This window comes from Crassostrea angulata, chromosome 6, assembly GCF_025612915.1.
Source record: "Crassostrea angulata isolate pt1a10 chromosome 6, ASM2561291v2, whole genome shotgun sequence".
Lineage (NCBI taxonomy): Eukaryota > Metazoa > Mollusca > Bivalvia > Ostreida > Ostreidae > Magallana > Magallana angulata.
The window spans coordinates 36736625-36764595 of NC_069116.1; the positions used below are offsets into that span (position 1 = coordinate 36736625).

The 27971-nt window shown below is 33.3% G+C and overlaps 1 protein-coding gene and 1 long non-coding RNA gene across 3 annotated transcripts; one reads left to right on the forward strand and one right to left on the reverse strand.

Moving 5' to 3' along the window:
- The first annotated feature begins 7547 nt into the window (after positions 1-7547).
- LOC128187801 (COP9 signalosome complex subunit 7b-like) lies at positions 7548-27649 on the forward strand. Of its 2 annotated transcripts, none has more exons than XM_052858403.1 (9): positions 7548-7555; positions 18007-18169; positions 20927-21002; positions 22792-22880; positions 24356-24415; positions 24604-24746; positions 24911-25016; positions 26055-26179; positions 27358-27649. In XM_052858403.1, exons 2-9 carry the CDS (start codon positions 18014-18016, stop codon positions 27392-27394), a joined length of 792 nt encoding a protein of 263 aa, XP_052714363.1. In that variant the 5' UTR covers positions 7548-7555; positions 18007-18013; the 3' UTR covers positions 27395-27649. The 2 variants fall into 2 exon arrangements, with proteins under 2 accessions (XP_052714363.1, XP_052714362.1); XM_052858402.1 differs by lacking the exon at positions 7548-7555 and adding an exon at positions 17654-17779.
- LOC128187802 (uncharacterized) lies at positions 11590-14440 on the reverse strand. The gene is made up of 3 exons (XR_008244089.1): positions 14422-14440; positions 14211-14319; positions 11590-12149 (listed from the first exon to the last, which is right to left on the reverse strand). It is a non-coding gene; the product is annotated as an uncharacterized LOC128187802 (long non-coding RNA).
- Positions 27650-27971: the final 322 nt, after the last annotated feature.

The window sequence follows — 27971 nt, forward strand, 5'->3', positions numbered from 1 at the left end:
TTATTTCAATCGGAAGTAGGTCACATTATGGAGGTGTCCCCTACCACCTGTACTCCCTGCTCATTTTAGTGTTCCTTATACTGTGTGATGACCCTGAATCAATTCTATTATGAATGTACATACTACAATTGCTATTTATATCAAAATTTACATTGTTCACTCCTTTTGTCTCCGATAAACTTCCCCTGTCATAATTTTTTCATACAAATATATTCGTATTTGGTTTGCTTGTGTTTTCTACCCAGACATGACATTTTCAACACTGCGCAGGATTACGGAAAGGACATCAAATATACACGTGCAGCTACATAACAAACTGTGGTATTTTTCTCGTAATTTGATCTGATTTGATAAACATTCCTGGATCTTATCGTCCTGAATAGTTGTTGATGATATATAGACATATTCAGGTAACCAATTTTTGATGGAGTTATTCAGAGTAGTTTGTATTTATCCGTCGGAAATAAATTAATGAGACCACGATATCTTTGTAACGCAATTGACTTTAAATGGGCAATTTTGGGGGAAAATGTATAATGTTTACGTATTAAAGAAGTAATTGAGCTGCAGTGTGTAAAAAAAAAAATTGATCTTAAAAATACGCATTATATACCTTGATTGATTTCATTTTGATTTTATACCAAGAGCGGGTAACGTATGATTTTTATATTAGATAATCAGCAATATAAGTTTAATAAGTTGACTTTAACGTATACCTATAGCTCTACGTAGCCGCTATATCCTAGCTTAGCAATGACAGCATTACATGTAGTTCATTCATGCAATGCGTTCAATAGGACCTAGATGTCTTAGAATTTAGTAGCTAAGGTAGCAACAACGATCTTGAACGCAGCCCAGCAATATCATCAGCTAATAAAATGGGCGTCGCTATATTAGCTGCCATGATATGAATGACGGGCGTCGTCGATGTAAATTGCCTTTAATAGTACTTGGTCCGATTCAAAATTAAATCTTATAAACGCTGTAAAACGATGGTTTACTTTCCTATATGTATAATAGAGCCACTGTAGTAGTTTTCCCGATACATTTAGCGATATATTTCTATGGAAATATGACGTACAAAGTCTGTCTACAAAAACAAAATCAACGAAAAGAGTAACGCGGTATTTAGCTACTTCTTTTTAGGTTCGTCCCCGGTGTAGAGGTTTTGGGGTTTTTTTGTTGTTGTTGTTTTGGGGGTATTTCTGAGGTAACCAAACAAAATTATTTTTATTTACGACATTTATTTCTGCTTAAAAAGAGAATTATTCTGATGTTATAAGCAATAATACAACTCTCTAAAATGATTGTTTTGTGTTGAAAATTATTTGATTTGATACTTACTAGCCAAAAAATCGGACCAAGTAGCTTTAGATCCCCCTGAACTTAAAAGCTTTCATATGAAGTAATTTAAAACCAGTTTCAACAACACAATCAAGATAATAAAAAAAAACACTAAGTGAACATCATATAACTGCCCTTTATTAAAATTCTGAATGACACAAATATATTTATAAAAGTTACAGAAAACACGTGTGTTTGTTTTGAATTAAGGTATTCAATGTATAGTGAAGGGATATTGAATAATTTTGAATCATTTTAAAATATTTAAATATTTATTGCTAGATAACTATGAAAGTAAAATGAAACAAATTCACATGACAGACAACATGTAAGAAGCCGGTCATTTTGCACCTTAAAGTTTTTTAAAGAGTTATCTCCCCTTGATGGAAAAAGGGAATTTTAATTTTGTCAAAACATCTGCGGTAAATGATTCATTTTATTTCATATTTTAATAAAAAGAAAGTTTATGCATGTATTAACCAAGAGAGTTTTACGAATTATAAGTTACTTTTTACAATATCTTAATAAAACATACGTTGTCCATAGACTTCAATGCAAAATTCAAGGTGTAATTAGTTGGACCATGATTAAAATTTGAAAATTCCTTTGGTGGAGTATTTTTATTTGATAACACCTAAAAATGATATCATGATTAATAAAATCGGCCCATTCATTTATTAGGTAAAAATGTGGTCGTAATACATCGAATACCTTAAGTGGGCGTGTCGATATTACATATCGATTGGCTGTTTAAATTACGGGTGTTTACGGGTGAATATGATGAATTATTCCGTGCTACGCATGACTTGTACACATATAAAGTAGAATTTGGGGTTTTTTAAGCTATTCGAAGTTCGATGCCACTTTGCAACAGACTATCCCCACCCACCCCTCCCAAATGATGACAATTTCTGTCAGTTTTTTGTTTCTACATGATTTTTTCTTCTTTTGTAGAATGAGTATGCTTGTACTTGTTTATGAAAGTAAAGAGACTGAGAGCCGTTTACTTTGTACTATATTATACATTTATATGATTATTAAAGTCTGTTGCATTCGCGCATGCGAGCTTATCCTATAAATTATGTGTTTGTGTTTTATTTTATAAATAATTTATGTTCGGTTGAACTGGTTAATAAGAACATAAATAAGAATCTTTAAGGTATAATTATTTGGCGTATATGTACCGGTATATGGGCTAAACAAATTAAATGGATTTATTTGTGATGTTTATCGAATTCATAATAACCCATCAACGAGTGTGGACTTCGTAAACTGTCTAATTGACTCTCATAAATCCGTGTGTTGGAAATAAACACGCACTGATGAAAAGTAGTTGACGCCTATTTAATCTCCACAACGTAAAATTTCAGTATTTTTTTTTATTTTACAAAAATCTTAATAACGTAATTGAAGCGACTGATACCTGAATACACAGTAGCGACAAAATTTAAAAATGAACTAAATGATATCCAGCGCAAGCGCGGGAATTAACACTTTACATAATACATGTAATATGATACAATGCTTAAAACTTTGAACCCTGTTTTTTTTGTACTTGCTTTCTAACCTTTTCTTTTAAATCGAAATCAAAATACAACTACATGGGTGAATGTTAAGAGTATCCCAAATAACAGGAAAAAAATAACAAACTTGTTTATTTTATTTCAAACGCTTTATTTGGGTATTTAGTGCGTCGAATCTCTTAATTTTGTTCTATAATCAAATTCCACTATTAGTTCTACCACTGTCCCAAAACAGCATTTCATATAAAAGACGGTTTTGAATAAATCAACTGGGGGGGGGGGGGGTCACCCCCCCCCCCCCCCCTCCAATTTAACTTCCCAATCCTCCTCAAACTCAACGATATGCATACATCATTTATTCATATAGACTGTACGTGATTTACAAATTGATGTATATATAACGTTTACTACTCTACTAATCTGTCGTGCTATAAAAGTATGAAATTAAAAAAACGCTAGCGTATGCATACTTATTTCGATATTGTAAACCAAAGTTGTCAGATCCAAAGTATCTGTCCGATGGTTAACTCGTCCTACATTTTAATTAGTCAACCTGTGTTCCTAGGGACCCCGTTCTGTAAAGTTCTTTCTATCGAAATTTTCGCCTCAGTGTTTAACATATTTATTAACCGTTTTACATTAACCAAACATCGATGTCCAATCCAAGGTATCTGCCAATAATGCTTGATGAACTGTCCTATATACTGCGTATTCAACATTTAACCCGCTTTCTTGGTTGCTCTGCTCTGGAAAGTACTATTAAATTCTCTCACCAGAGGTGATGCTTCTTTCCACCAAAACTAAAATCGTGCATTCAAGAAACGAATTGCCTTATTTCATTTGTTCAACATTTGTCATATCTTAACTTTTACGTATAGGCCTATTGTAAGTAAGTCCCAAGAAAATATATCAACTCTTTGCGTAATCATTCAATATCATTTCATTGTAAGCTTATATTTTGATGCAAATTTCCACCGACTTGGATCCGCCAAAGCCTGACTACCACCTTACTCTCATTTTTGCAATTTCGGTTTGGTTTACCAAAAATGAAAGTAGGTTTTTAATTAATGTTACAATAACTTCTTGTCAGGTAAAATTCAATTATAGCTTACGGACAGCATATGTCTTGTGTTGAAATATGCGATACTTCCGCTGTGTTCATATCAAACTGTCTGAAGGGAGTTGGTGACAATGTACGAAGGTTTATTCTGAAAGCAGATTATAAAAGTGTACATGTGTCGATAAATAATTTCCCTTTTTGAAATTTGAATGAAAAGGCAATATCCCATTCTTAAACGACCGTGTAGTGAGCGACCAGCGCGCTAGATTCCGTTCGGCATCGAAAGCAAGATTTTTGTCTTGCCTAGATGGCCAAGTGGTTAGCACGCTGCCCGCGAAGGTCGTAAGTTTAAATCCAGACCGGGCTCCAATATGGTGAGTTTCTCTGTGTTTTATAATATATCCAATTCCTTCTTTATGGGCAAGTTTATGTCAGCCTTATTTCAATGTGTGTGTCTATATGTATACATTTGTATATGTTTCGTGAATAAATTTGTTTACCAGTACTGTTTATTTTTCAATCATACTTTTAGCGTATTTTCAATATTTATATAATAATGATTTGCTTTTTTTATCATTAAAAAGTCATTGTTTATGTTTTGTTGACAGTGATTAGTTTATAATTTTCCTTTCTATTTATAGTGCAAAATTTAAGATATGTAGTTTCGGCTAATTTTTTAATGCAGGTATGCCTTTATCTAATATTAAGCAAATCATCTTTAGCAGGATGAAATAAAAATGTTTAAGCATAAATTGTTTTCTCTGGGTGAATCTGTTGCAATTTTTCCGCATTACTTAAGCTTCATTAAATTAAAAGGAACTTAAAAATTAAAAGAACCATAGGTATGTCTTTTCTTATTTACTCTCCATTTATTGCGTTTGGGCTTACAGTGATGACTGTAAAATACAATATTTATATAAATTTATTAATTGCATGCTCTAATGTGCACATCAATTTAAACAAAAGAATAATACTTATTTTTCGCCTTGCAAACGTTAGAAAGTAATGATGTTCTATCGTAACGTCGTAATCAAAATTTAAGGTTTAATGAAACGGTTTAAAGCTAAATAAAGTCGCTTTATAGAATATAGGCTGAAGCCACCTACTTATTATTATTTTTTTTACGGATGGATACTTAAATCATATATACATTTTTCGTGTTGATTAAAAATTAAATTGATTAGTTTAAAAATGATGAGCATAGTTTTCAAATACGCTTAAGTATGATAAGTACTGATATGGCGTCACTTGTGTTAGCCAACATTGATGTGTATGAGATACGTCTTCAACACACTTCAAAAATTACAAAACTTTGAAACCAATGGATCTAGTTGACAAATGTTTAGGATAAATACTCTGACTGTTTTTGTCTGTTTTGTTTTTGTAAAACTTCTAAAAGACGTACATATTCTGCAGAAAAAAAAATTCAAAATTTAAATTGACTTGCGAGTAAACTCGTGAGCTACCTTAACGTTAGCATACGTAGGCTGGCGGATCCATCTGTGAAAGCTTAAATTTCAAATAAATTTTGTTCTCTTTTATTCAAAATCCAAAACAGTACTGTCTTCGTTTCAATTAAAAATTTGTGATTAGTCCAACATTCATACAGTTAACATATTTTATGATAGTTAATGGCTTTTAAATTCTTACTTTTGTAACCACCTATTCTCCTTAAAATTAGGTTATTATCCCATAACTTTTAACAACTTTTAGTATAGATCTGTATAACGAGGCATCAATAGCAAAATGCGTATGATTATTTATATGAATTTGAGGTAAGTACGTGTATAATGTAAATAAATATTATTTGATGTTATATAATGTTAAATAAATATTATTATTTTGCACGGGGTTTTGAAAAAAAAAAGAATAACCCTGTATGTTAACTTTGTTAAACCTAATTGTTGTACATTTATTTAAGCACTGAATCATTATTATTTTTTTGAAAGATATAGTCTCATAACTGCAGCGGTATGTGCATTCAAATTGAGTTACGCGCGTTGCTCAATTTGAATGCACACACCGCTGCAGTTATGAGACTATATCTTTCAAAAAATAATGATTAAATGCTTAATATCTAGATAACTATGAAAAATCTGAATATTTGCGCTTCCCACACATGCAGGTACAGCGGGGAAACGCACTAGATCGACCATGTCTGTGCGCCTACCAATGACCATGATAAAAGATTGTGTCAATTAGGTGTGAACAGTTGTTACCAAAACCCAAATACACAATGGTTAGTCCAAAATCATAATCTGGTCAAGGTCGACTGTCGTTATTGTCACAGATTTAATGCGAGTAGTTGAATATTTTGGATTACACGGGGGTAATTTTTGTCACCATTTTAAATATTACCAGTATTTGGAGTATGAGAGCTGAATTTTATTTAATGAATCATGCAAATATATGATATCTTATATAAGTGCAGTATGATCAAGACCGAACGTCTTTCAAAAAATACACAGCTAGGTTCATTTTGTTCACTCTGCCTTTGAAACACAAATAACAAACATAACGCAAGATACTTTCGTACGTTTCAAATATAAAAGTTATTATATTTAGTATCTGTGATTATAAACCATTATTTGGAAAATTTGTTCCAAATTCCGGTATATCGAGGTTTTGCAAATCGCAATTTTTAAAGATTTTAAGCTTTAAAAAGGTTACGAATCTGAACGTATCATGATAATGCTTCACTGGTAGTGTTTTACGTATATTCCATATCTTGCTCTGAAAATATTCAGATAGATCTGTTAATGAATTGTCATTTCATGGAATACCAAATTATTTCATTAGAATCTTATCTCAAACATCATTAGATACAAGAATACGGCGGTGAAATAATCACATGTAGCGGTATTTGACACGCACAGGCATATATTCCAGACAGTCATCGTTTCCGACCCGCCCTGACGGGGGAGCTAATCTCCAAAATGCATTATTATATTTTGAAACCCAACTCTGTTTCTGTACCAATATTTAAGTGATCCCCAGTGATAAGGGTAAACAAACCCCTCGTCCAGCGCCACCGCCAGAATCCCATAATTACTTTGGGAACAACGGTAATCTGCTTTTATCCTCATGCCCTCCTGCAAATGAACAGTCAACGGGGAAGTTTTGACACGCGCACCCAAGCAAAGAAAACATTTTGACAAATATTGGCTCACCTCAAAGATTTCCTGAAGCTTTTTGTAGCCAAATTGCAACCGGCGCGCACGCGTTCTCTCGATGGTGTTTTTGAACGCTTGTTTTTTCAAGCACATGTCATATAAAACTTAATTTTGTTATAATAATAAATAGCGTTAATGGTATTTTTATAGTTTAAACAATTTCTAATGTCCTAATATTTATAATATTAACATATAGTACACAATTCAAACGAATGGCAAGAGATGATAGATAGATAGATAGATAGATAGATAGATAGATAGATAGATAGATAGATAGATAGATAGATAGATAGATAGATAGATAGATAGATATTTTCTACAAATAAAGTGTAAAATTTACACATTAATGTGAAAATGTTACACTTTATGTGTGTGATAGAATCATTCACTATATTTGTGTAGGGTATTCACACAATTCACTCAAGCTTACACATTAAAAAGTGAGAAAAACAAAAAATAAAAAGTGTCAAGGCGGCACTAAAACGCTACTGTAGTCAAATTGATTTGTTTAATAGTTTATTAGCCCACAGTTTAATGTATGTACATGAAAACACATATTTTAGAAAAGATTCATTTAACATCAAATCACACTAGATCTAGCATCCCAAATTGTTTTGTTTATAGGGAAACTGGGCGATATCCTTCGGTAACTTTGGTAATTTTTATCAAGGTACGAATAATTACAAATAACAGTATTGGGTTAAACTTTTAATTGGCACGTGATTGTAAACTTGTAAACTTGTAAACTTAAATTTTTATAAATGCTTTTCTAAAGTTTTTATGCAGCCAGAGCTGAATTTATATGACAGAGATATACTTAAATGATGTGGTTTTTCTTATGTCTGTATTAAAGAAATTAAGTATCAGTTTGGCTAAAGACTGGATTAAACGTGTAGAAAGTTCACCCAAATGCTTGACTCCCAGAGTGTTGAAGAAAAGCTTTGGGTCATAAATATCTAAACAAACCTTCAAATGACGAAAGAGTTGCTTTTACAAAATTTATAAAATGTAACCACAAACTTTCAATCGAAACTGGAAGGTGGAATATTGTATAGAAAATGTTCTTGGTCCGCGCAAAATCATTTTCCTGACCTTGAATTATATAATATCATTTATATCGATGCCATGGTTCGAGTTATTCCAGGGGGGGGGGGGGGGGGAGGGGGTCTAGGACAAGGCTTTCCCAAAGTGGGATTTTACAATTCCACGCGATTATCTCGCATTATTTTACATTAATATATTTTTAAAAGAGTATTTCTTACATTTTGACTTGGATTTTAAATATGAATATACCCCCAGAAACAGATTACCCCGAAATGGTTTACACAGAGGACGCAAAATTTCAATTTATTTTTTTATTTTTTGAATAATTCTGAATGCAAACGTTTGGACCTCCCCTGCGTGTTGCGATAAATGAGGAGTGCGTGCGACAACTTGTTTAATGAAAACGAATTAAATCAGGATAAGTTAGCTAAATGTATAGGTATTCATGGATTTACATATTTTATGTTTACGTTTCTAAAGACTGTGTGTATGCATTGTTACAACGTACTTTGAACAATGACGCACTTTGAAGAATAGTGCGTTAACTTTGGGACCAAGTCAACACAATTTGAATTTTTTTTTTCAAAGTGCGTTGACATCGTCGATATTTTAATATTATTGTTTCAACTTTTTATTCTCAATGGGAGATATCTGGAAAAAAAAAAGAAGCCACATGCACTCTCAGCTAACTTGATAAACTGTTTCTCGATTAGATTTTTTTTTCTTTTCTCGGAAGCTTATGTTGAAATTTTTGACAATTTATACATAAAGAACAACTCAGGAGATTTTAATTATCCAAATATAACATAAACTGCGCCGCTTAGCATTTACGTTGTCCTTTCTTATGTATGCAGCAATTTTTTTTCTTATCTGGTACATTGGTCTATGCTAGAAACCAAAATAATTTATTTATATTGATAATGGATATCAATGTATAACATATCTCAACTGGATTCAATTGCATGTGCTTATAAACAAACATGATGTGAAAAAAGTATACATTATTAATGTTTATCGAAAACAGTGTGACCTTTTAGAACATCAGTGCGAGAAAAAAAAATCCCACACCTTATGTTTGTTTAAAAGTTTATAATAATTCAATGTTTGGCAATGTAACTTTTGTTTATATAATGAAGTGGTTTATTTAATAAGAATTTTAAAAAAGGGTTTATGGCGAAACCCTTGCAGATTCTAAAACATACCATTGTAGAATTATTTTATGGTCAGCTCGTTTTTTTAATATCACATTTTTTCTTTTTCGTTCTTATACGTTTACTTCATGTTTCTGAATATCATATGTTTTGGAAGGAAATATGAAGGGTATGGGACATTCTTCTTGTAACTAATTAAATGATATACTGGTAATTGAACTGTATCTTTGGTTAACCCCCGTCCCCTCCCTTTTCTCAAAGATGGTAAATTAGATTTGCTAGTGTTACCAAATCATCATACTATCAACAAATTAGAAACTTCAAGTCCAGACTTTGTGTATTATACATATTTTTTTCAAAGAGCGTTTAGAATCTCGATAAGAAAAAATGTTGATGTACCTTCATAACGCACTTTGAAAATTTTTTCAAAGTGAGTAAACTTTATCCCAAATTTAACGCATTTGGAATTTTTTTTTTCAAAGTGCGTTGCCACAATGTATGTACACTGTACGTATACTAATAATGCACTTGCTGTTTCACACCGGTACATACGACATGTACACTGAAAGTAAACGTCAAGTAAATTCACTTCATATAAATCGACCGCGTTCAGTAAGGCATGTCTTTTTACAAATAGAGTTAATCCTAAGATTACTTCTACCATGAATTCTTCATTTAATACCGGTATCTACCAGTAGAAATATAATTCATGTTCTATATGCTAATTCTATATCATCGATTTATTTACTTGTTCTTCTTGGTGTTGAGAAAATGTGCTGTTTGCAAACAAACTTTTTCAAAAGAATCGTTTTCATCGCGCAGGAAATATTTACAATAAGTGATCATAACATAGGAATTCTTTGTTGAACTTCACGGAAACATACATTTATTTCTGCCGTGGATAGTGTTCAACTTCAGACTGTTTATTTGGGGGTTTCAGTGGTCCATGCAATGTTATTCGACCTCCCAAAGAGCATTGCTTTTGTAAAGGAAAGCATTGCAGAATCATTTTCTTTTTGTAATTATATATGAAGTATTTTCCCAAAGATTATTTTTTCACCTTTACGATGGAATGAAATGAACGGAGTGCTCCTTTGCGTTGATACCAAGCGTAGAAGTCAATATTGCATCTGCATTCATCCGAAATAATCCGTAAAACCCTCGCACTAAGCCGTGATAAAAGAGGAGGCGATATAGTATTTCACCGCTGTCCCTTTTTGTTTCCTGCCTTAAAGTCGTCCAGCATGATTTTTAAGCTTTCTCTTCAAATCTATCAGCAATAATTAGCTCTCCCCTTTATTTTATCTTCTTAACAAATGCAAAGATTTGTTGTTCAACAGATGTTTTTGTGTAGCTCTTTTTGGCGGCATATGTTTTTCAAACAAAATAACTGAAACGGGAAACCCTTGCCGAAAACTTGCTATACTCATGGAAAAAAGGGTCTCGACGACGGAAGCGTGGGACGCTGAAATAAAGTAACCGCTGGGTTTTATATTATACATTACTATAATCTCTCTCTCTCTCTCTCTCTCTCTCTCTCTCTCTCTCTCTGTCTCTCTCTCTCTCTCTCTCTCTCTCTCTCTCTCTCTCTCTCTCTCTCTCTCTCTCTCTCTCTCAGATATAAAAGTTTATAAAAAAAAACACGAACGATAAAAATTTCGTGTCGTTAGCCATATTAGATCAGACACATTTAAGATGACTAGTGTTGTTGATTTTATTTAGTGCTTTTCACACCTACTCATCCACAGAGAGAGAGAGAGAGAGAGAGAGAGAGAGAGAGAGAGAGAGAGAGAGAGGTCAGTTCACTATTTTTTAATTGCAAATTGAAGAAACAATTTCATGCATCGATACGATACAGGGTAAATTACCAGTTTCTCCAGAGTCAATGACGCCTGAATACCAGTATCCAAAGCAGTATCCAGGGGTGTATTGATTCCACAATGCTCTCAGTCCAATTCTAAGGTGTTTTAATAACGCTACGTACCCTACTCGCACATCCTCAGTTAAAATTAAATCACTCTTTTGATGAATACATTGATTTCTTTATACCTTGGTCCGTTTATGGTGAATGAAATATATTTTTTAAAAACGCAGGGGGCTAATTCACATTAAAATCGACAGTCATCCTTGCACCAGACTCTAATTATATATAATATGACACAACAATAATAAACAATTTTCAACCGATTGATCGTGGATTTTCGTTATTCCGTCGTTCATTTTGATATTTTAAAAATGTATAATAATTAACAAGCACACAGAGCACACGCACCACCCACATGCCAACTTAACAATTCCTTTTAAAAACTTTATTCATATCTGCAAAGTCATTGCAATAAACAAAATAAGTCTCGAGAGTTAATTACTGTTATTTTTATGCATAATACATGGGTATCTTAGAGTAGAAAAGCACGTGGGCATGCCAAACTGGCCTAGATTTTCAAATTATGTTCACTCTTGCTGCTTGGATTTTTCCTCTCGTATCATGTAAGCATACCCAGTAGTCTGAAAGCACCGTTTTGAGTGTGGGGGAAATTAATTCAACAAATTCACAGTTCATATAAGTAACGTAGAGTAGCTTGAAGTGAGTGCAGTCAACAAACAACAGTGGTGATATAACATAACAGCTAGATTAGACATTAGGTCAATGCGATCCTTTGGACGATCCCGATCCTCTTCGTTTACGACCATGACCTTTGCCTCGGCCTTTTCCGGAACCCTTTCGGCTATGACCGGAACCCTTTCGGCTATGCCCGGAATGGGGGCGTGGTCCTCCACATTTACAGAATTTGTTCACTGACTTCATGACTCCCCCATTACCTTTCCCTTTACCACCCGAACAAGCATTTCCCATCTAAAAATAATAATAAAAAACATCTTTTATTAAAAATCAGAGTATACAGTTTGAGTTTATATATATATTTGAGCTACCGAACATCTGTTGTTCGGATTGGATCGTCAAATCTGAGTTTGTTCCATAACACTAAAGGGTTGTTTCTATAAAGAGTGTAAATACATGTAACATCATACAAAATACTTCTTTTGGTGCAACTTTTGTAATCAGAAACTGACAAAATCAGTCCATTCATCTATATTAAACCGATCATACTTGGCACCTTAACGCTCGAAAACCATATGAATGTTAAATCTCTTTCATAAAGTTAAAATAGATCTTTGTTTGTTTCGAACACAAAAACAAAAATTAAAACAAAAAAAAACAAAAAAAAATTAAAGCAATCACGACCCCTCCCCTAGTAATTATTATTGATAATGTGTTTGATTTATCCCCCCCCCAAAAAAAAGAGGAGATAATCTGATACATATTTTAACATTCTATCTTATAGTTCATTTTATATTTGTATACAATTACACACGTGTAAATACTTGTTCATAGCGGTATATTTACATTATATATTCAATATTCAATGAAAAAAACTTGGCGCTCTTTATTTGTAAAGAGCACGTACGTATGTCATTGCCTTTAACATCCATTATTTGGTTATAAACCGAGCAATAAGCTCTCAATGGGTCGGCCATATTCATGACAAAGATTTCAAATGCTAAACAATTTATTTTGTGTAAACGTTCAATTGGATTTTCATTTAAAGAAAATCTATTAATTTTAAAGAGTAGATTGTTGTTAACATGTACATGCGTCACTCATCTGAATGGTTTATTCCGTTGTACTTGTCTCGGCCCTTTCTATGGGTGCAATCATTTCTACCCCGTGACGAATTTCAATTAGAATTGCGTGCATTCAATGTATTGTAATGGTTTAAATTCGCTTTCATTTTCTACAGCGCTGGATTTTTGTTTTGACAACAGTCATATGGGAGTTTTTATTATTTTTTTTTTTGTAATGCAAAAATGAGTTCTTTTTTAGTAGCGGTGCAACACACCTGAACGTAAACTTGATTCTTCTGTTTCGATCATAATTTATAGTGGTGACTTACAAAAAAAAGCAAATTGTAATCGATTTTATTGTTGGACACATCATTATAAAAACAACGACAAAAATGCACCATACAAAGGGTTTTGGTATAATTAAGGGAAAAATCCATAAACAGATTCGGCAACTATGAGCGGGTCGTTCATACAGTTATGAAAACCCACAAGTCGTCATGTCTCTCCCCCCCCCCCCCCCCCCCCCCACTTTCTGCATGGATTGCATGACAGAGGAGCTTTCCGGAGTTATTCGAACCCGACAATGTGAAAGGACAACAAGAGTTTTGCGTGACCTTGAGTCGGCATTGGTTCTTGGTGATGATACCTGAAAGTTCAATGAACTTGAGTATCAAATTGGACACTTTTATTTGCAATGGTCATTCTCATACAGCAGCGAGGTAGCGGTCGCACGGTATGCATTGATCAACAAAAGAACTTTTTAATCATTTGCCCATAAATACTAAATTAGAAACTATATATAAGACAAGAAATTATTGATTAGATCAATACTGGTAAACAGCATCTCTCATGTGACGTTTACTTTTGTATCCATGATGGAATTAAGATGCCAAGAGGTTACGATTTTTTACGTGTACGGGTAAGTAGTGCATTTATGTAATGAAATGCTAACAAGTATACATAGGCGTACGTAAGATAAAAAAAACTGATTGAGATTTACACAACGTGTAGCACATAACTTGATTTTACATACTGTATAAGAAAATTAGCCTCCTACACTCTTTGTATGTATGGTGTAATTAAGATGCCATTTTAAGAGGCAGACGACAATAACGATATAAGGGTATTTGATTTACCATAATAAAGTCACATGGGTAGGTCAACATTTCTTTTAGATTTTAAAAGTTAAGATCTGTATCCAACATCTCCAAAAACGGCCTACTACATCACATCACTTACAAACGTTATATAAAGCGTCGACATGTACCTGCAATTTTCATAATTTTCTTACCTTTAAAGTTGATTGAAATGTGTGCAGTGAAGCCTCCCGGGAAAAGATTCAATGTGCGCCCAAGGTTTAGCTGTTCGGCTTCTAATATGGTGGTAACTAAGGACTCGCCCTGCAGAATCAATAACAAATAAAATATAAGGACCTGTTTGAATATGGATCGATTTAAAAAATTTATATATTTATGACATTGATTTTGAATAGATGTGTTTACTTGTTTTATTCAAAGGTACTTTTCTATTGGGGTTTTTTTTGTCGCTGGGATTTTTAATCACATATATGTATAAACGTTAAAATAAATCCACTGGCAACCTTTCACAAAAATCAACAAACACAGTATGCTACTAGTTGTATATGTATGCTTAATGCACAACTACAACTAAATAACAAGTCTTGTTGTATGTCATGTTGGCGGGAATATTTATGTAATCAATGACTGGCTTGTGTTTTGGGGTACAATCGGTCTTTGTTCCACTCTAGGGGATAATGAAATAGATTTGGATGATATTCTTCAAGCAGTTATTATAATGTAATTTGTTCTAAGATTTTCTACATTTTATGGACATTTTATGAACATGAAACTGGTATAAAAAAAAAAAGTCTGATCAATATATGAGGTAAATACATTGTATGTTGCCTTGACAGATAATATATTTTTTCTGAAATTTAACACAGTCCAGATGCCTTTAAGAACTGAGTGTACTCTATACCTCTGTAAATAGAGGTGTGTTAAACTGGCACTTGAGCGTTAGGTGTATGTACACACTAGTTCCATTTTCGTCGACAGAAATAAAATGTTTTGTACATAGAATGTGGGAATGGGCGCTGAAGGTAATACAAATGGATGTTTAAAAGTAACCATAACAGAGCGATGTTGTAAATCTAATACATATATTTAGAGAGAGAGAGAGAGAGAGAGAGAGAGAGAGAGAGAGAGAGAGAGAGAGAGAGAGAGAGAGAGAGAGAGCAGTGTTGTAAATCTAATACCGGTATATAGTAGTACATGTATATGGGATGGCAACTGCTATAACCGCTTATCCGATTACTCAGTCGAAACGATGCTAACAGCTTACTAAATCCGTAATCTGTCAATGGTAAAAAGTCAAAATAGAAACCAATATATTGTCCTTTACAAAAATTTAGATTATTGAGAATCAAAATTTGTACATGACAACTTTTTCATGTACAAATTTTGATTCTCAATAATCTAATTTTTTGTAAAGGACAATATGTACATCTTGAAGTTAAGATCTAGTAAATGTAAGGAACCCACATAAGAGACAAAAGAAATAAAAATTCTTTGATGCTTGTCACACTAGCTTGGGTCCTTGGCCAAAAGGTAAACACATTCATTCATGTGAAACAAAGCTCGTCAATTTTTATAACGCAGGTTTTGTATTTTTCTGCTATGCTATCTACCTTCATACCCCATGAAGCACCAAAAAAAAAAAAAAATAATAATACGAAGTAGAGAATTTAGAATACAGACAGTAAATCACAAAGATAATGCATCAGAACTTAACGCTATAGTATTTTAATATTCACTTTTATGCTAGTACATGTATTTCAAAATTTCACAGATAGCAATTTAACGAGTGTATTTAAGCTTTCTGTAAAAGTTTCTCCAAATTACTTAATTTATTGACATTTTCAGTTTACGATACTTGTACAAATGTATAAATACTTTTACTTGGTTTTTGTCAATATCACCTTTAATACACAACTTCTTGTACTCGTGATAAAAAGCACAAAAATATCATACAAATAAACATATTGAACAAAATCAATGAATAGATAATTAAAAACGAGCATGCATATGATCACCATAGTGAATCGACAATATCATATATTTGACCATATAAACGTACACATGTGTAGCGCCCTTTAAATATGTTGATACCTGTATACCTGTCTAAATAGGTACTAATTTTAAAATGGCGTTTGAAACCACTGATTTGTCTGCATCGAGAAATTAATAATTATATAGAACTGAAGTTATATGTTATATGATGATATCAGTTGATATTCCGGGCCATACCTCCAGAAAATGCAATGCATCTTAATGTAAAAAAATGAAATGGTACCAAAGAGGTCTTTTTATATTGGATGTCATACACAGAGTTGTACTAAAGGAATTGAAAAAAAAAAACACAGGATGAGATAGCATTTATACAGCATGGGGAATCGATTTAGCGACCGCAAAATCGACCAGACTTTACACTTTACCACTGGGCCACGCATACAACAAATTCCTAATCCTTTTGTGGGGGGGGGGGGGGGGGGGGTAGAATCTTCCACCAAGTCTTGCTTTTGTATGTACATGTCATACATTGTTTATAACAGGCACGCAGCATCTTTTTCTCGCAGCAACAAATTTTTAAAAATTTACACGTAAAAATTTGAACTTTGAATGAGTTGCCCCCCCCCCCCACTTTTTTGGAAGTATGGAAAAAAATGATAAGAGAATAAGGAAATGAGCCAGCCCCCCCCCCCCCCCCCCCCCCCCCCACGGATTACGATTATGGGAAACATTTTATTGAGAACACAATTTTCTTAATGATACGAGCCTAGTAACTTTCGGTTTAAAGGGTGATTTGATCAGTTCATAAACTGGGTACAAAAGTGCAACGTATATAAACAATGATCATGGTTTTTGCCCCAAAAGATCATTAGCATTGGAAAGCAATCCATACAATTATGCATGACGTCCCCCACAGGCACGTAGCCTGCCCCCCCCCCCCCACTTTTTCTCGCAGCAACAATTTTTTTAAAAATTACATATAAAAAATTGAATAATCATGGAGTTGCCCCCCCCCCCACTTTTCTGGGGGTATGTAAAAAATTGATATAAAAATAAGGAAATGAGGAGTGAAAGTGAAGTGATACATTACGCTACCCCCCCCCCCCCCCCCCCCCCCCGATTAGGATTTTGAAAATTTTGGGAAAGTTTAAATTAAAATTTTTTTTTTGCTTGACAAGATTTTTGGGATGAGTCTCCCCCCCCCCCCCCACTTTCAAAAACGAGGCTACGTGCCTGCCCCAGTTTTTTGTCCGGTATCACTATGATATACATGAAATTACTATAGAAAAAAAATCAATTTAAAATAACGTCTTGAATTCATTTGAATGAATCATAGAAAATATCGAAATAGAATATTGAAAAAAAATTATATTATGTGCATATATATTCCTTTTACTTATGAGAGCAAATGAAGTTAACGTTACTATTTATGGTTAAAAATTAAGTTCAATAAATCAACTATATAATTATATTATATAGTTAATTTAAATTCTTCAAACTTCTTTTGGACATTTTCCTTCAACTAATAAGTACACAGTCCGAAGTCCCCTGTCGGGTTTCTAAGATTCCGAAAATGCTCATTGGGACACCAAAATGGTTCACTTTTTCCGGAATAAAAATGTGGACTCGTTCATGTTTTTAAAATTTAGAATCATATTGGAAGGGAGATAACATGTAAACTTCCTGTGATGTTTCGATGTTGACCAATCAGACCATGAACATGATGAAGATCTTCGCTTTGTAGGATACTCCTGGTTTGAGAAAAACAAACGTATTTACTTTAAATTCTTTAGTTAATATTCATTCCTTTTATTGTTAGATAAGAAATCTTTTGATTTGATTGTCCGAATTCCATTCTTATTATTTATCAAATATCACTATCAGGTTTGGCACAGGAATAATATTTAATGTTCATATATCCATTCATTTTTTTAAACTAAATAATTCCGTGCGTCGATAAAAAGAACATTCCACTTTTTATTTCTCGTTGTGTTATAGATTTAAGATGACAGACAAAGCGACCCCCAATCCTTTGGAACAGTTCGTTCTCTTGGCCAAAACTGCCAAGGGTGCTGGAGCTGTAGAGCTTATCAAGCAAGCCCTGGATGCACAGGGAGTTTACGTCTTTGGAGAGCTTTTGGATATGCCACATATTCAGGAGGTAAATATTAAACTGCAGAGCATATTGATTTGATATTAATTTGGTTGTTGCTGAAATAATGTTTAATTAATATAGCTTAATTACATATTGACCATTAGGATACCAAAACCATTTATAATATGTTTTACGGTGCTACCGTTCTGGCGAGCGCAGCAAGAATTACACATACCGTCAACCTAGTGTTATTTAGGTATCAACGAACGTCAAAAATTTTTTGAGAGATTATTTCTCTACAATAAGTATGCCGGGGCAAATGTACTAATTTTAATGGTCATGATAAATACAGCGCAACCCCCTACCCCTCTCCCGAGAGAGAGAGAGAGAGAGAGAGTCCCGTTCCTGCGTGTTTGTAGGTGTGTAATTTCCCACTTTTAAATTTAATGGTTTGACTATATGCAATATCTACATAAATTTTTTAACTGTTTATTTTTTCTCTTTATTCCTTTTTATTTTGTTCAAAATATCCTATTGTTTATTTCCTCCCTTCTGATATACTCATATACTTACCTGCCTACTTTACATGCATACACAATTAGCTTAAAAATGAATTGATATGACAGTAAAGTTTGGTTTTGCTAGTATATACTTAAATAATCTCTATATTTAAAAAAAAAACAAAAAACAAATCGTATGTCAATGAGACAGGTATCGCAGTCTATACTGAAATAGCTAGTACACGCATAATAGATGTTTGATCCACCTCTAAATTTATCGCGGGAAATATAGCGCGGGTGCACTGTGACGTCATCCATAACTTTGTTCGTCTTTGTTTACGTATCTCGACTCAATACGAAGGTATGGAAGCAACTAACAAATCTCTTGAGTCTCGCCAAAGCATATGCGGTACTCAAAACGTGTCTTCAAACCTTAAGACACCGTAAATTACGAGTTAAAAGTCAGCCATTTTTGGCACAGCACCACGGGTGAAAACATTAGAGAGCATTATGGGACGTAGACAAAAAATTTTGTTTGATGAACTTTAGGTTTAGCTCGTTCTTTTTCCCGCGCACACTGGTTCTTAGAGCTCGCTTCGCAGCGCCGGCGAGCTGCACTCGCTATTAGTAGTCCAGTTCATCTGTGGTACAACTTATTTAGGAAGTGTCCTGAAACAACAAAAACAATATATCTTCTTCCCAGGTTCACTGGTTTAGAATGGATGACATGTCTGTTTAGATGGCGAAGGCATTACAGTAATAACTCATGATTGGCAAAGACATGCAACCAGTTCCTGCCGAGTACAAACCCTTGCCAGTGCATTGTTACATCATTTTATTAACAAATAAAATCACGTACGAAAAATGAAATAACAATGCACTTGTAAGAAATAGTACTTGGCGAGAACTGGTTGCACGTCGGATAGTTAATTGTGAAATTGATACATGATTCATTTGTATTATTTCACATTACTCTCAGGGCTCCACATTAAATTTTTTTCCTACTTGTCAATTCAGACAAGAGATCATGATATTTCCGAATTTCAACTTTGTCTGATTTTTTATCAAAATTATTTTGATAAAACATTCCTTCCAAATTCAGTAACAAACTTTTCATCGATTGTTTTTTTTTTAATGATTTGAAGACTTCTTTAAATAAAAAATCACTTGTCCAATTAGACAAGCGCCCATCAATATTGACATGTCCAAATTTTATTTTCACTGGTAGCAGTCAAGTGTTAATGATGAGCCCTGACTCTGTCCTTAGTTTCTGCTTCCACCGCTATTTGCTTAGAGGGTATTTTGATGATCGCAAGTACCTTTGTGCCAAAATTGCATTCAGAATGATAAAAAATCAGATTTTCAGTTTGCCCATCTACCAGTGTAGGTTTCAAAACACAACCAAAAATGAAAAGTCCAGGGAGATTTTGCATTTCAAATGACATGAAAAGAAAAAATTTGCGAGGTCTCTCTCGTGCTTACGAATGGAGAAAAGATGACAAAATTTCCCATTATAAATCTCCATAAAATTTGTTTTTGTTTAGCTACCTGTAGTATCTGTAGGTAAAAAGGGATGAAGTATCTTTGAAGAAATCTTGAATTTTTTCTCCTTGTATCATTTCTTTGACAGGTGTGTGTACCATGTATACTCGTTAAAATTCATGAACAGTAACCTGGGTCAAACTTAAGACTGTAGCAATTTTCGTTGACAAGAGTCCTGTAGTTTGTTTGCTAGTCAGTTGAAGTGTCAGTTTGTTCCATCAGAGTTATATTGGATAGGGCCCAAATTTTATAATGACAATGGAGCAGCGTTAATCATTGCACCATTAACATCAATCATGAAACAACGTTTCTTATTGGATAATGCAGACTTTAATGACACCAACCAAAGAGCTGGTTTCTAGCCCCCAATCCAACTATGCCAGTCTGGTCAATGGTTTATGTAGAGCAAAGCAGTTCAGAAACCCTTGACTTTAGATGATGCAAGGATCCTTAAGCCTAAGAGACTACAAAAAATGAAGAAATTGTTTGTACTGACGGTGTATCGTTTTCCTGCTTTATTTAAGACATTAATACATGTATGCAATCTTAGTCAGAAGAATGCAAGTACAGTTGAATTTGACATATCTCGAACACTGATATCTTGAATACAATGGATATGTCAAAAAGACTTGTAAGTCCCAAACACTTGTTTTTTACGTATTTTACCGTCAATATCTCGAATATCTCAGAGCTTTTAAACAGTCCAATCTAGTTCGAGATATCGAAGTTTGACTGTTTGTGTATCAGCTTACTTACTGGTATAAGAATATTTCCTTTTCAGCTTGCATCTGGTGCACATTCACAATACTTCAACCTCCTCAACATATTTGCTTATGGATGTTACAAAGATTACAAAGGTACTGTGCTTGTACAACATGTCTGAATGATAAAATTTTCAATTGTTTACTATATTCTATTGACTGTTGCCATGAGAAGAGGGCCCGTAGGGTCAAAATTTCACAAACTCACATTTACGTTCACATGAGCCGAAGGCTCAAGTTAGCTTTTCTGATCAAAATTTGTCTGTCATCTGTCGTCAATGTCATCAGCAGCATAGTAAACTTTTCACAATTTCATCCTCTCCAGAACCACTGAGCCAATTTTGACCAAACTTAACACAAGGCATTCTTGGGGGAAGGTCTTTTCAAATAATTTCAACAGAAGGGCTAGTTCATCTTCAAAGGGGAGATAATAAGGAAAGAGTGATAATTTGGTTAATGTTTTCAAAATCTTCTTTGCCAATTTCAACAAAACTTAGCACAAAGCATCCTTTGGTGAAGGCTTTCCAGTTTGTTCAGATAATGGGCCATTTCCTCTTCATAGGGTAGATAATCAGGAGAGAGTGAAAATAGGGTTCAATGTTTTAAAAAAATTTTTTTCCCAGAACCACTGAGCCAATTTCCACCAAACTTGGTGCAAAGCATCATTTTGGGATGGGCTTTCAAGTTTGTACAAATGAAGTGCTAGTCCCTCTTCAAAGGGGGAATGAAAGACTGGAAGTTGGGTTAATTGTTTTAAAAATCTTTTTTCTCCAGAACCATAGGGCTAATTTTAACATATTGGTACAAAGCATCCTTTGGTGAAGGGCTTTCAGATTTGTTCAGTTGAAGTGCAGTCTGACTTTGAAGGGGAGATAATCAGGAAAGAGTGAAAATAGGGTTCCATGTGTTAAAAATCTTCTCCAGACCACTGGTCTAATATAAACCCAAACTTGCTAAAAGTATCCTTTGGGGAAGGACTTTTAAGTTTGTTTGACTTAACATGACTTGCTTTTAAAGATGATATGAAGCTCAAATATCTATAAGCGTCACCAGAAAGATAATACATTAGCTAATGGATATTTAAATAAAATACTTTTTAAAGTTATTTGAAATCAAATACATTTAATGCTTATTTTCATAAGTTTTTAGAAATTTTGACCATTATATAAATAGTGCCTGTTTGGGAGGGTAACAGTTGAAATTGACACTCCGAGAAAACCATTGTCAACCGACGCGAAGCGGAGGTTGACAATGGTTTTCGAGGGGTGTCAATTTCAACTGTTATCCTCCCAAACAGGCACTATTTATTTTGTTATACTGAATGTCTTTTTTAAAATTTTTAAGAAAATTTTACTGCTTTTATATAGGAATAACGTGAATTCTACAGCGAACCGTACGCGCATAATTTTCGCACATGTAACATTTTTAATGTTACCCGTTGCCAAGTGCGTTGCTAACGCTGAGGGTAATAGTAAATATTATTAACTGCGTCTTAACCAATCAGATTTCAGTATTTAACATGAAAGTATAACAAAAAGAATTAGCACATTCTTATGAAATATAGGCATCAGCTTGTATGCAATATTACATTCGAAGAGTATAGTAACTTGCCAAAAAAAATGATATGTGATTTATTAAATAACTATTTTTTTAATCCACATGTCATATTTGACTGAAAAAATTTTTTCATTGGGTATTTTAAAAAAGTCTTACTCCTGTGTTAACAACACAACAAATCATAAAAAAAAAAATTGAAATTGCAGCGTTTTCTGAGCATTATGAGGTCAAAGGTTAAGGGCCCTTTTTTCATGAGGGCAGTCAATTATCAATGTTTTTTAAAAAATTTCACCAGTTCTTGATTGCTATATTGTTTTATGTTGTACAGCAGCCTCCTCCAGCCTTCCATCATTAAGTCCAGCACAGTTAGATAAACTAAGGCACCTGACTATTGTTTCCTTAGCAACAAAAAACAAGGTAATTTTCATTTGAGTAGTGATACAAATGGTATCTTTTCATGAAAATACAATTTATTAATTATTATTCTTTTTAAAGTCATGAGGCTCATTCATGTAGGTCCAGTATTTTTCTTACTCTTACAAGATGTGAAGATGTATTATACAAACTGATTTTAACTTAACTTGTTAAAATGCTTATTTCATTTTGAGAATTATTTTAATGTTTAGCTCACCGAGACAAAATCAGGGAAAGCTTATGCTATACCCTCAGCGTCCTGACCTGGTTTCAGAGCAGGTCCTGTATATAAACTATAACTGGTCCTATCTTCACAGAACTTACATGGATGGTGTATCTAGGCATACTTATAGACTTGACACACTTGAATACTGAAAATGAGGGATAAATTTCACATGCTTGAGGAGGTTTAGGATTTTGGAGCATGTTTAAGTTTTGGGAGCAGATGCCCCTTGTTGGCCATATCTAAGATACACATTGATCATGTGACAGTTACTACATCTAGTATAAAAAGGTGGCTGATTACATAATGGGAAAATTAACACCCTCATTGCACTAGGTATTGCGGTAATAACCCTAGCAGAGTCTCAATAAACTCGCAAAGATGGAGTCAAAATTTGATACAGTTTATAACATGTTTTATGTTTAAATTTGTTTTTTGCAGTCTAAATTAATCGCAGAAATTTGAAACACAGAGTATAATTTGATACCTTTTGGTGTCTAAACTGCAAAAATTTTGAGCCACAGAAAATACTGTATTATATACACTGTTAGTTTGGAAGATAACACTCCTTGAGCATTATGACATCATTCTTAGCATATTGAAACATCAGGTTTTGTATCCAAATTGAAACTTGTAACTTTGTTATAAAATGCTTGATTTTCACTCTTGCATTGATTTTTTTTAAACTTTTCTAATTATTGACAGCAGTCACCTGTATAAACGATACACCGTCAGTACAAACTATTGCTCTCTTTGAGCATTATGAAGTCATTCATAGAGTTTTGTACCCAAATTGAAACTAGTAAAACTGTTATAAAACATTTACTTTTCATTGTTTTATTAACTATTTGTACATATGTAACTTAAACAAAGGCAGTCAATAAGATATATTGGTTACATGGTGTATAGTTGACCTAATATGGTTTATATGTGGTCAGTAACTCTAGCTCCACCCCCCCCCCCCCCCCCATATGGAATTAACTGGCCACTTTGTATATTGTATCATATGATATGATACAATTTTGTACCATACAATACAATATGATATAGTAAATGGATTATTAACTTTGATATTCAAATAAATTAAATGATATTGGTGGTCTCATAAAGATTACGCATTGTCTCGGTGAGCTCTGTAATCTTTGATAACTTACGTTCAATGTATATCTTGGAATATTTTTAGTATCATTACAAATCATGATGAATTATGCATATGCTGGTTAAAAATATTTTCAATTATTCTTAATTTTTTCAGTGCATTCCCTATTCTGTTTTATTAGAAGAACTGGATATGCAGAATTTACGAACACTGGAAGTATGTAGTATTGTCCATAATTAAGATCTTCCTGAGATTTGCAATGCTCAGTATGTGATATAACTATGATATCATCCTGTTACAAAAGGGGCAAGAGAATATACCGACAAAATTTTAAAAATCTTTTTATACAGGATCTATTCTTCTACATTGTCCAGATATTTTGAATGAAGGGTTTTGTGTTTCAGGATTTAATTATTGAAGTTATCTATGCTGATATTGTTCATGGGAAGTTAGATCAAAAGAACCAACAACTGGAGGTGGATTATGCTTTAGGTCGAGACATTCGACCCGAAGCTGTCCCAGAAATTGTATCTGTCCTTCAAGACTGGTGAGTGGGTCAAATTCTTTCACTATATCAAACACACAACTAGTTTGTGTACATGTAATTTAAAATATACTAACTCTTAAAGAAAAATACTCATTTCATTGTGATTTTTCATCAGTACATATATGCATGTCCATGTAGCTTAAAACAATTTGATGAACATTCAGGTGCACAGGCTGTGAGGCAATGTTGCAGAGTATAGAAACCCAGATCTCTAAAGCTAACCAAAATAAGGAGAACAACATACGAATCAAACATCAGATTGAACAGGAAGTAAGATCAAGCAATGGTTATTCTGGTAAACATTAAACAGAGTGTTCCAATCAGTTCAATGTTGTTAAAGCATTTTAAGCTTACCTGTGCTCAAGTGAGATTTTCAGATCACTTTTTGTGCTGCAAACATTTGTCATGTTTCATGGGAAGTCTTCTCAAAAAGCATTGGGCTAGAAAAGCTAAACCTTATATGAAATATTGTATCATATGATACAACATTGTAATATACAGTTGAGTATTGTTATACATTTTATAATGTAATATACATTATGACATTTACATGAAATATGATAAAATTTTGTATCATGATATTATATGATATTGTGTCAAACCACACTACAATATATAAATAGTGCCTGTTTGGGAGGGTAACAGTTGAAATTGACACCCCGAGAAAACCATTGTCAACCGACGCGAAGCGGAGGTTGACAATGGTTTTCGAGGGGTGTCAATTTCAACTGTTATCCTCCCAAACAGGCACTATTTATTTTGTTATACTGAATGTCTTTTTTAAAATTTTTAAGAAAATTTTACTGCTTTTATATAGGAATAACGTGAATTCTACAGCGAACCGTACGCGCATAATTTTCGCGCATGTAACATTTTTTAATGTTACCCGTTGCCAAGTGCGTTGCTAACGCTGAGGGTAATAGTAAATATTATTAACTGCGTCTTAACCAATCAGATTTCGGTATTTAACATGAAAGTATAACAATATCCAATATCGTAATAAGAATCATCAACTATGATTTTTATAGTGGTCTCTTAAAGGTGATGCCTCGTCTTGTTGAGCTCTATAATCTTTTACTACCTATGTTTACATAGGGCGAGGGAAAAGTCTTTTCTCAAAAAAGAACCAAATTTTAAGGACTCAATGTTTAACGTAAGAATACCTGGAGAATCATGTACTTGATTTTTGTATTTGATACCATAGAGCTGATTTGATCAGAGTTGTGCTATTGTTGCATAGGTGAGTGATATGGCCCCTGGGCCTCTTGTTTGATATTACTGTATAAAGCCTTGTTGTTTATGAAATAGGTTGTCAATATCAAGAAAACATTGAAGAACACACAGCAACAGGATTCAGAAGAACAGATGGTCACTGATAGTCAAGTGTCTATGTCCTGTGATAAACCAAGCAAGAAATCCTCCAAAACAAAGGGGTAACTACAATAGTTATGGACTAGCTGTTTTAGTTGTTTTGAAAACTATCAATACTGCGGAATCATTAGAATTTATGATTCATTAGTTTTCATTAATTCTTTGGCCCTTGTTCTCACCAAGGAATATACATTCATAACAAATATATGAAAAATAGTATTACTTCATAGATCATATCAGTTTGTTTGTAAATCTACAAATTATCATGAACCTGTGAAAAATGACAATGTGAAAATTAGTCCAACAAGTTTAAAGGATTCCACAGTAAGACATTGTAATTTCTTTGATACATGTATATCAAACAGCATTTCTGTTAAGAGTAGAGTCAGGTCACAAGCACCTGATGTTATATAATTTTCCTATAACAAATATTTATACCCTTTAAGTTTAACTAATATTACACCAACTTGAAAGACTTTCAGACCCGAGAGGTATATGATAGGGGACATGACTTTTGAACATTTAATGAACATCAAACACCACTTAAAACTTATAATGTAGCTAAATCATGTTTTTAGTAAATTTTCATGACAAATTTGTTTAAGGTGGTATGAGAAACCTGTCCATATTAATGTAAATAAAAGTACCTTATAATCAAAATACTTTCACCATTTAAGAATTTTCAAATTTTACAATATTTGACCCAAAAATAAGTACCCGGTATTTGGAAAGGTAAAAATCATAAAAGCCCCAGTGGGATTCAAACTCATGACTTACAACGATCCAACCCATTGCGCTACGCTGTTAGGTAAAAAAAAATCTGAGAATTTTTTTTCATTAAACTATACTTGATTTTATTGTTTATTTCAATAGGAAGTATGTCACAATACGGAAGTGTTCCTACTACCTTAATCTGTTCTATCTGCTTTAAGTCAACAAATAAATGTATTTTCTCAAAAAGTAATTTGTTATTCAATAAAATACATCTGCACAGCAATTGTAATATAATTATTTACATTTGAAAATCATTATATTTATGGTAATAAATTAAAAGATTTAAGCAAGTAACTGTAATTTAGTTATTTACTTTCCAAGTAACATAACTGACCCCATCCCTGCATGCTCTGGTACCAATATATGAAGTGCAAGTGCCACAAGTTTATTTAAGTAGGAACATTAGCGGTGCTCTACTATATATTTCACCTCGTAAATTGGATCAATGAAACTTCTCTTTTTACAGATTAAGAGGAAGCGGTAGTGCTAAGCTCTGGAAATAACACAGATGGAATGAGTGACAACTATGGACCCGTCTTTTACATATATTGTGACATCTTGTTCCACAGCAAGGAGGAAATTAGAATTTTTTTTTTACAGATAATATGGACTGTTATAACCATCATGTTTACTCCTGTGTATTATTGCTCCATACTATGAACTTATCTGCCATCAGGTTTTGGAACATTTAATAAGTTTTGCTATTTGATACAGTGTTTGCCATCAGGACTTGCATTAAAAGTCATTATTTTCTGTTATGATAAGTGTTTTTCTTTGTGAATAAACAATGCTGAATCAACTAGAACTGTCCTAATGGGACTAATACCCCTAATTTTAATTAAGTAACTATAAAATACATGTATAAAGAAGATGGGTAGATAAGGCATGTAAAACGTCTATACATGGATTGATAAGATACTGAAAAATTAAAATATCAATAAATCTGATATTTTTAAAAATATATATATATTTAACATATCATCAATTTGTAACCCTTAAATGTCTTCCATACTTGGAATATGTTAACTCAAACAGGCGTATACGTATCAAAACCTCCAAATAGTGTAATTTTTTTAGACC